Source organism: Rhinolophus ferrumequinum, chromosome 14 (assembly GCF_004115265.2).
Source record: "Rhinolophus ferrumequinum isolate MPI-CBG mRhiFer1 chromosome 14, mRhiFer1_v1.p, whole genome shotgun sequence".
In the NCBI taxonomy this organism is placed as follows: domain Eukaryota; kingdom Metazoa; phylum Chordata; class Mammalia; order Chiroptera; family Rhinolophidae; genus Rhinolophus; species Rhinolophus ferrumequinum.
Genome location: NC_046297.1, coordinates 38,019,798 through 38,029,481, shown reverse-complemented (window position 1 = coordinate 38,029,481; position 9,684 = coordinate 38,019,798). Strand labels below are relative to the sequence as shown.

Sequence of the window (9,684 nt, the reverse complement as noted above, 5' to 3'; positions counted from 1 at the left end):
GTACTTCTCATAAGGCAATATGCCAACATATACATGTATTGCATTTCTTCACATTTTTCAGACTTCACTTTCACTAGTGTAGTCTGGGAGCAACCATTCATCATTAATGTATGCATTCATTAAGTTACGCATCCAGAACTGACTAATGTGAGATATTACGGCAGCACAGAGAAGGAGAAAGGAAGAAGGCAACAGAATTTTAGAACTGGAATGTGACTAAGACCATTAAATCTAACCTTTTGAACTTACAGTGAGATGGAGTTCTGTCCCAGCTCTCAGCTTAAGACCAAAGTAAACAAAAGATATTGGTGGATAGTTACTATGGACTGAATTGTGTCCCCCCTCAAAAAAAAATTTCTAAGTTGAAACTCTAATTCCCAAAGTGATAGCATTTGAAGATGGGGCCTTTGGGAGATAATTAGGTTTAGATGAGGTCATAATGGTGGGACCCTCATGATGGGATTAGTGCCCTTATGAGAAGAAACACAAAACAACTTGCTCTTTCCCTGCCGTGTGAGGACACAGTGAGAAGGCAGCCCTCTAGAAACCACAGGGAAGGAGTCCTCACCTGAAACTGACCACGCTGGTACCTTGATCTTGGGCCTCTAGCCTCCAGAACTGTGAGAAAATAAATCTGTGTTTTTTAAGTTACCCAATCTGTGGTATTTTGTTATGGAAGCCTGAGCTGACCAAGACAGTAATGATGGTAGAAGTTCACCAGTAACTGAATGAGCATTAGTCATACGTAGTCTCTTGTTTTCTGTCCCTAGTTTTTTACACCTTAGACTTAACATGTTGGAACTGAGACCTTAAAACTGTACTTGCTGTTACGTTAGTTGCATGCACAGTCTTCTATGTATCTTAGATCTAATAAATTTTTTTCCTGAACTGACCTTTAACCTTCCACTAAAATGGCTGGAAGTAGATCTTCAGCTGGAGAAACTGAAGGCCAAATAGGGTTAGTGTATCCTGGATTAGTAGTGTAGCCTATGGCCTTAGAATTAAGGAGTCCCAAAGTTTTATCTGAATTCTCAGATTCTGGAAGAGGAACCTGGGTCCTTCCTAGCTATGCATCCTTGGACAATTTACCCAACCTTTCTGAGTCTCAGTTTCTTCCTTTCTCCAAGGAGTACTTAAGAATTAGAATTAAATTTGAGAATTAAATTTAATATGCCCATAAAACGCTTAGCGCGTTGTTTGGCACAAGGGTGCAATTAATACTGTCCAAGCTCTCACAGCTCGTCAGTAACAGAACCCAGGATATAGTCCGGTTTCCTAATTCCTTGCCTAAGGTTTTTCCCATCACGTCACATGATGGGAATGCTTCTTGGAACCGGGCGCGCAAAATGCCCAGCCTACTCCGTTGATAGAACTCGGGCGAGGCAAGCAAGACAGGCGCCGAACGTCGGCCGTCAGAACTGCGCCTGCGCAGGCGACCTGAGGCGCCTGCGCACTGGGCCCAGAGCGCCCTCAAGGACTTACCCAGTAGGCAACGCGTCGTTCACGGGCCAAAATGGCGAGCAGGCCTGCTGGTAAGTAACTGATGTCCTATTTGGTGGGCAGTGCTGCGCTCAACCTTTTATTTTCGCAGCAACTTGGTTCTCTTCCTCTGCTCCCTCTAATTGGCTAGCTTTGCGGCGTAACGGAAGGCGGTGGTTTCGGTCCAGCCTAAAGGGCCCCTTTCCCCCTCCCCCTTGCTCTCCCCACGCCAGGCTCGCCTAAGGGTTGGTATGTGGACCTGCTGTTGGTAAAGGTGCGGGGTGATGGCTCCGACAGCCCTGGCGTTCCAGCTGCCTGTGTTCGGCAGTCCTTCCGCTCGGCCTTAGAAGAGTTCAAGGGCACAAGCAGATACGTAATTAGTGGATAACTTTCAGCCAAAACGAACTGGGTGCTTACTGTGAGCCGAGCTCTGTCATGTGCATTAACGCGATAAGTTCTGCCAGCTCGACGAGGGGGATATTAGTTTACCTTTTACGCTGATGAGGAGGCAAAGTGACCGGCGGATATAGGATTGGAAACCTCATTCCATCCCTAGGCGCTTCTCAAACTGGGATTTAGGGGTAGATGAGCAAGGGTTACAGCAGATCTTCAAGTTAACCTTATCTGGAACGTCAGATTGATTTGTAGACTTGGAGAAATTTGTATTTTTTTGTAGGCTCTAGAACAAATATTATTGAATAGAATGCAGAAATTGCTGGAATATTTCAAACAGAACGTGAGCATCAAATAGAATTTTACCCCCCTCTTTTTTGCCAATTTCTGCCCTCTGTCGGTGTAAATTGGAGTAGCTTTTTAAACCCTTTCTCCCTGCCCCCAGCAATTGTGAAGCTATTAAGAAACAGCAGATTGCCAGAAAAATTCATTAACTTAAATGACATTGAACTTTTTGGGGGGCGGGGGGACTCTTAAGAATTCATTATTTAATTAACTTTACAAATATTGAAGGCACTCTGCCTCTATGCAGTGTTTGGAACTAGATAGGCCTGGTCTCAACTCTGTATCACTAGCTGACTTTGATCTTGGCTGGGATGACCTCTGTAAGCCTTGTTGCCGTCTGCAAGGACAGGTGTGCTGTAAGTAAACCGAGCTAATGTGAGTAAAACAAATAGGATAGTGCTTGGCACAAAATAAGTATTCAGTGAATATTATTATCATCATCACTGGTAAATATATTTACAATTAATTTGCCGTCTACAAGTATGTTTGTAGACTCTTGGCTCTTTTGATACTTGTTTTGCTAGAAGCAATATTATATGTGGTGCTTAATTTCAGAGGATATTTACCAAAGTCTTGTAATCTGTGATGTACTAAGGAGTAGGGGTGAGGAGAAGTGTTTGCTTTTTCTTTCCTCTATAAGGGGCTAGCCCTAGACAAAAATTTAAAGGAAATTTTAAACTTGCTCTACCTCCCCTTCTGTAATACATCTCTCCTTTAAACATTAGTCACTATGCTGTTGCCCTTAGCAACTACTGGGCTACCCTATCAGGTTCAGTCCTACACCCTAAAGAGTAAAGAGTTTTAACATTACCCCTTTCTCCTTATCCATTTTCAAATATGTATTCCCTTGGTGGAAAGTTAGCTGCTTGGGAGGAGGGAAATAGAGTTCTTTTGCTATTTCATATTAATATTAAATGACTAACCAATGGTATCAAAATCCTCCCAGAAATAACATATAAAGAGGATAGCCAAGTGTAAAACAGGTAATGCAGAATAAAAATTTTGGAGAATGAGGGTCGTTTAGACCTGCCAGCCTATCCTGAAATCCTTTTCCTGAAATTTTCTTTTCATACAGCTCTACTCCCTTGAAAAGAAAAGTTTACACTATTTCCTGTAATCTACTTCAGAAACAATGAATGATGGAGAACTTCCAAGTTCCTTTTCCCAACTCTACCCCTTTAATTTGTTAGTGGTGGGGGTCATAAAAGGATGGCATGCTTAAATTGGAGCGGCTTGATTGGCAATAATTGTACCTGTCCATTAGATGTTTGAGTTTACTCTTTTTTTCCATGACTTACCCAAGTTTTTACGTGCAGTCACATTTGCTCATAGATAAAATAAGAAATTTTTATCTACAATATATAGAGTATATGCTTTTCAAAAGAAATTCCTTCCTATGTTTGCATTCTCTAACAGAGTAACTATAAGAGTAGTGGCTGCTTGCCTATCAATGTTTTCATTTTAAATATAAGTGAATTGTAGCAACTAACAGTGTGACAATATCAGTTGCAGCATCAAGCCGGTGGCTAGAGGGTATTCGAAAATGGTATTACAATGCCGCAGGGTTCAATAAACTGGGTGAGTATCTGATTTCTTGTTTTTTCTTTTTGCTTTTTCTGAGAGGAGTGTTTTTGCAAGAGTTATTGTGTCCATAAAAGTAACTTTAACTAATTGTACTTGTGTACTTTAGAAGATTTTAAAATTAGGTCACATTTTAATTGTTATGTTAAATCACAGCCATTTTCTTTTTATTATTTTGAGGAGAGGGATGATATCTTCTCAAATGTTTGAGATAGAAATAATTTATGTTCTTGAAATATGCTAACTGGACATGATTCTTATTATACACTCCCTCTCCCAACTCCTCCACTTAGTATTTTAAAATTTAAGTTATATGAACTTTGAAAGTAGGGATTTTTTTCAAATATTTAAAATGTCTGACATCTTTACAGCCATCTGACGCCTGAACTTTTTTAGAACTTTATAATTTGCCATGAATTTTATTTTTTGTTACTGAAGCTTGATGGAAGCATCATTAAATGTTACTGGTTCCTTAGTACAATATCATTTTAAGTTTCTTTAACACCTTGATCTCAGATTTAAAGTATAAGACAGTAGAGATGTGGTTTATTGATGTGTATTTAAAAACAAGGTAAACATTTTAAATATTTTAATTGTTTTAGATAAAGTGAATTTTGTGGCAGTGGGTTTTAAAAAGCTCATACATTGTTTCCACAGTAAAATTTTAGAAATAACCTATTAAAGTAACCCATTATTATGTATGAAATACATTGAATTTCATCATACCTAGCTTTTGATATTCACCCATCTTAAGTTTATAAATCATAAAGATATTTTACTTATTTATTTTTCAATTCCTGAATTTTGAGATACATACTCGGTACAATTCTCTTGTTTTGTATTTTGTTTTTATTTTCTCTTTTTTATTTTATTTTATTGGGGAATGTTGAGGAACAGTGTGTTCTGCGAGGGCTTATCAGCTCCAAGTCAAGTTGTTGTCCTTCAGTCTACTTGTGGAGGGCGTAGCTCAGCTTCAAGTCCAGTCACCGTTTTCAATCTTTAGTTGCAGGGGGCTCAGCCCACTACCCAATGTGGGCTCGTGCTCTAACCAACTGAGCCATCTGGCCACCCCAAACTCTCTGGTTTTCTATCACAGGGTTAATGCGCGATGACACAATACATGTGGATGAAGATGTAAAAGAAGCAATAAGAAGGCTTCCTGAGAACTTGTATAATGACAGGGTGTTTCGAATCAAGAGAGCATTGGACCTGACCATGAGGCAGCAGATCTTGCCTAAAGAGCAGTGGACAAAATATGAGGAGGTAGAACAGCTTCTTTGTATCTAATAATTTTGGCTATTAAGGATTGAGTATTATAAACAGACAGACATTCATTTGTGTAGCACTTTAGAGTTCGTAAAGCTGCAACAAATAAATATCCTTACATCAATATGGTGAGGTTAATAGAGCAAATCTTACTTCCAATTTAGAGACAGACATATTGAGATTTAAAGGTGAAGAGACTTCCAAAATTACTAAGCAAGTCTCTAATATAGAGATCCAGGGACTAGAATCTGGCTGCCTCCCAGGCTATTGTTGTTCTCCCTCTACACTCTGCTTCCTGTTCAGGTGAAAAAATGGTGGTGGTCATGTAATCAGTCCATTGAGTGGCCCTCTAGCTCCCAGGAAGGATTCTGTGAAGCAAACCCTGCCCCTTGAACTGCATTGAAACTAGGCAAAAGCTTGTAGACTCTCATTTTTTTTTTCTGTCAGACTTTCCTCTCATAACCTATCAAAGCAACCAATTTATGGGTTTTTACATTTTAGAAAGGCCGATAGTTCTTTGCTTGAGAATATTTTTTCTTAAGTTGGAAATTAAATATTTTTCCCCCTTTCTTCTGCCTCCCTGCCTCAATCCGATTCAAGCCATTGTTTCTCAGTCTAGTTGTGTAGGACACAGATCCCTGGCCCATGCTGGTATTATGAGCCTTGCGCTCCCCCCAGCTGAGGCAGTCGGTCGTCTGCCGTCGGTCGGCCACTCACAGCAGCTCACGGCAGCTCTCACTGACTGCTGGCTGCTCACCATGGCTGCTGGCCACTCACACTGACCACCAGCCACTCACCTTGGCCACCGGCCACTCATGGCAGCACATGGTAGCCCATTGCAGCACACAGCAGTCTGCAGCAGCACACAGCAGCTCATACCAACCTCCGGCTGCTCATGGCAGCTCAGCTCCAGGGAGAGCTGTTGTTCACAATCTTGGCTGTAGAGGGCGCAGTTCACTGGCCCATGTGGGAATTGAACCAGTGACCTCGGCGTTAGGAGCATGGCGCCCCAACCACCTGAGCCACCAGGCAAGCCCTGGAAATTAGTTTTGATGTATTTCTTCTGATGTTTAAGACCTATTGAGTATTTAGGATATATCAGTATATGATGGTGGCATGTGATATTTTTCTTTTATTCGTTCTTTAGGATAAATTCTACCTTGAACCCTATCTGAAAGAGGTTATTCGGGAAAGAAAAGAGAGAGAAGAATGGGCAAAGAAATAATCATGTAATGGAAATGTTTGGATGCAGCTATCCTCAAAGTATTTTTATGATGTTGTATAACTCTGAAGTGTACAATTTAGAATTATCTGGGCTGCAAATGTATTACTTTAAATAAATGTCTATTATAATTTGTGTTGGAGTTTTTGAATTCTAAACCTTATTCTTTTCTAGTTTTCTTTTTCGTTTTTCAATTACAGTTGACATTCAATGTTATATTAGTTTCAGTGTACAGCCTAGTGGTTAGATTTCTGTCTGGAATATCTATCCATTTATGTTAATGGGGTGGTAAAGTCCCCTACTATGATTTTATTACTGTTGATCTCTCCGTTTATGTTCATCAATATTTGCTTTATATATTTAGGTGCTCCTGTGTTGGGTGTGTAAATGTTTACAAGGTTTATATCCTTGTTGGATTGATCCCTTTACCATTATGTAATGTCCTTTGTCTTTTTGTTACAGCCTTTGTTTTCAACTGTTTTGTCTGATGTAAGTATTGCTACTTCAGCTTTTATTTTCATTTCTATATGCATAAAATACCTTTTTTCCATCCCTTTATTTTCAGCCTGTGTGTGTCTTAATCTGACATGGGTCTCTTGTAGGCTACATATGTATGCATCTTGTCTTATCATTCAGCCACTCTGTGTTTTTTGATTAGTGCATATCATCCTTTAACATGTAAAGTAATTATTGACAGATACGTAGTTATTCACCATTTTAGTCATATTTTTTATTTATTAATTTTTTTTCTTAAAGAAATCCCTTTAACATTTGTATTACTGGTTTGGTGGTGATGAACTCCTGTAGCTTTTTCTTATCTGGGAAGCTCTTTCTCTGTCCTTCGATTCTAAATGATTGCCTTGCTGTGTAGAGTAATCTTGGTCATAGGTCCTTGCTTTTCATCACTTAGCATGTTTTGTGCCATTCCCTTCTGGCCTGCAAAGTTTCTGTTCAGCAATGAGTTGACAGTCTTATGGGAGCTCTCTTGTAGGTAAGTAACTGCCTTTCTCTTGCTGCTTTTAAGATTCTCTCTGTCTATAACCTTTGCCATTTTAATTATGATGTGTCTTTATGTGCACTTGTTTGAACTCATCTTGTTTGGGACTCGGCGCTTCCTGGATTCTGTGCTTTCTTGTGTGTCTATTTCCTTTGCCAGGTTAGGGAAGTTTTCCATCATTATTTCTTCAAATAGGTTTTCAATCCCTTGCTCTCTCCTGGTACACCTATAATGTGAATGTTGTTACGCTTGATGTTGTCCCAGATGTCCCTTAAACTATCCCAATTTTTTTTTAATTCTTTTTTCTTTTTGCTGTTCTAATTGGGTGTTTTCTGCTACCTTGTCTTCCAAATTTCTGGTTCATCTTCTCCATCTAATCTGTGTGTGTGCCCTTTTGTTGTAGATGACCCTTGATTGCTGTTGGCATGTCAATGGATGGGATTGACACCTCAGAGTGACTGGGTATAAAGACTGGCCATGACTACTGTGGACAAGCTATTGTATGGGGGCTGACCCCACAGAGTGGGATTTGTTGTGTGGCTCTGGTGCCTGATAAATCCCCCCTTTCGGTTAGCTAATAGGATAGTGCTCTGGTGTGGTCTGAAGCCAGCCACTGGGTGTGTTGCTTCTGCAGCCTCTTGGGAGGGGCTCTCATGCAGGCCAAATTCAGCTTTGCCTATACTGTGTGCTGGGCCACCTGGTAGGATCTATCAAGTAATCTGTGGTTGGTAGCTACCTGTATTGGGTTTGCAGGCACCTGGGAGAGGCTGTGCTGCCAATTGAGGCTAGCTGCCACTAGTGCTGTTCTGTGAGGCACTTAGCAAGAGCTACAGGGTACACTGCTGCTTGTTTGGGATTTGTGGACCTTTCAGAGATTTTTAAGTAAGTCTGCAGTGTGGGTTGAAGCCAACCGCTTCTGAGGTACAATTTCTGAAGAAGGTTTGGGCCTGTGCAAGTTGGGGGCTGGTTCTCGGAATAACCAGGGTGAGGCAAGCAGTGTTAGCCTGTTTGATGGAAACTCAGGTTTGGTGCCAGCATATACCTGCCACCTGTGTAGGGGGAGGGTTCAATAAAAGAGCAATTGAACCAGCACTTCTGTGCTGGCCTGAGCTGCCCCTCTCAGCCTTGCCCTGAAACCAGACAATTCAGTGTCTCCCATATGTCCCTGATGCTTTTCCAGCTGCTGCTTCAGTGCTGGAGTTCAGAGCAACTGAGTCCATCGCAAGTGAGTCCATCAGTGAGTAAGTCCATAGGTGGGCCCTTTAAGAGGATAGCCTGGGATTCCAGCTGCCCTTACTTGGACAGACTCCTCTCTGGTTTTCACAGCCAGATGTTCTAGGGACTCCTCTTCCCGGCACTGGTGGTTTGTAATGGAGAGCCCATTGTGGGTCTGGGACCTCTCCTCAGGGGGGAACTCCACAGCCAACATATCCCTCCACATTCTTAACTGCCACACATGGGTGTGAGACCAGCCCATTTCAAGTTTGCCCCTCATCAGTTTCAGTGTGGCTTCTTTATATCATGAGTTATAGGAGTTCTGTTCAGCTAGTTTCCAGGTAATTCTCAGGAGTGGTTGTTCTATAATGTAGTTGTAATTTTGATGTTGTGGGAGGCGGCGAGCAGAGCATTTACTTACTCTGCCATCTTCACCAGAAGTGAGTCCTAAATTTTATTCATAGATAACTACTGAATTCACTTATCTGTTCAATTCTTTCCAAACGTATAAGATATTTTTCAGATAGTATTTAACTGCCTACTGATGCTTAGAGAAGCCACTTTAATCAGTTTTCTTCACTGATTAGATAACTTCTTAATTTACTGAAGGTATGTCATTCTTCCAAGTAGAATAGTCACCTTTATATTACCTTTGTAGATTAGGGAGATACTTAGAAGCCCCATCACATCCTAACTTGTAGGGATGGACTGGAGCAAGAAACAAGCACTAGTGACTTCATTTTATCTGAAGCAAACAGACTGGCTCTCAGACTTCAAAAGTTAATAAAAGGAGAGCGGATTCACCCCCGACTTTGCTAGGATCGGGAAACAGCTCTCTTCAACTACTGCTCTCCAAACATAATTGTTTGCATATTTTGAAAATTATGTATCCAACGCCAATATGGGTCTGTATAAGTTACATATATGTGCTCCTGTGTATTACGAAGCAAAACAAAATAGACATTAGAAAAATAGGGGAAAATATAAAGACAAATTATACTTTCTCCCATATCCCAGTGACTTTCCCACTTTGGAAATGATTGTTACAAAGTGTATTGTAAGATTTGGATGCTAATAATAGTTAAAAGTTTTAAGGCTATAGGCTAATTTTTTTTAAATATAAATTGAACCATTAGGTAACGACATCATTCCCAACCCCTGAATTATAAAATGTTTCTTTGATAGA

General features: G+C 40.6%; 1 protein-coding gene across 2 annotated transcripts; it reads left to right on the top strand.

The window, feature by feature from the left end:
- The first annotated feature begins 1,400 nt into the window (after positions 1 to 1,400).
- On the top strand, positions 1,401 to 6,428 carry LOC117033558 (cytochrome b-c1 complex subunit 7). Of its 2 annotated transcripts, XM_033125673.1 has the most exons (4): positions 1,444 to 1,532; positions 3,724 to 3,795; positions 4,895 to 5,061; positions 6,212 to 6,428. In XM_033125673.1, the coding sequence occupies exons 1-4, from the start codon at positions 1,514 to 1,516 to the stop codon at positions 6,287 to 6,289; spliced, it is 336 nt and encodes a 111-aa protein (XP_032981564.1). In that variant the 5' UTR covers positions 1,444 to 1,513; the 3' UTR covers positions 6,290 to 6,428. The 2 variants fall into 2 exon arrangements, with proteins under 2 accessions (XP_032981565.1, XP_032981564.1); XM_033125674.1 differs by lacking the exon at positions 3,724 to 3,795 and having other exon boundaries at positions 1,401 to 1,532.
- Positions 6,429 to 9,684: the final 3,256 nt, after the last annotated feature.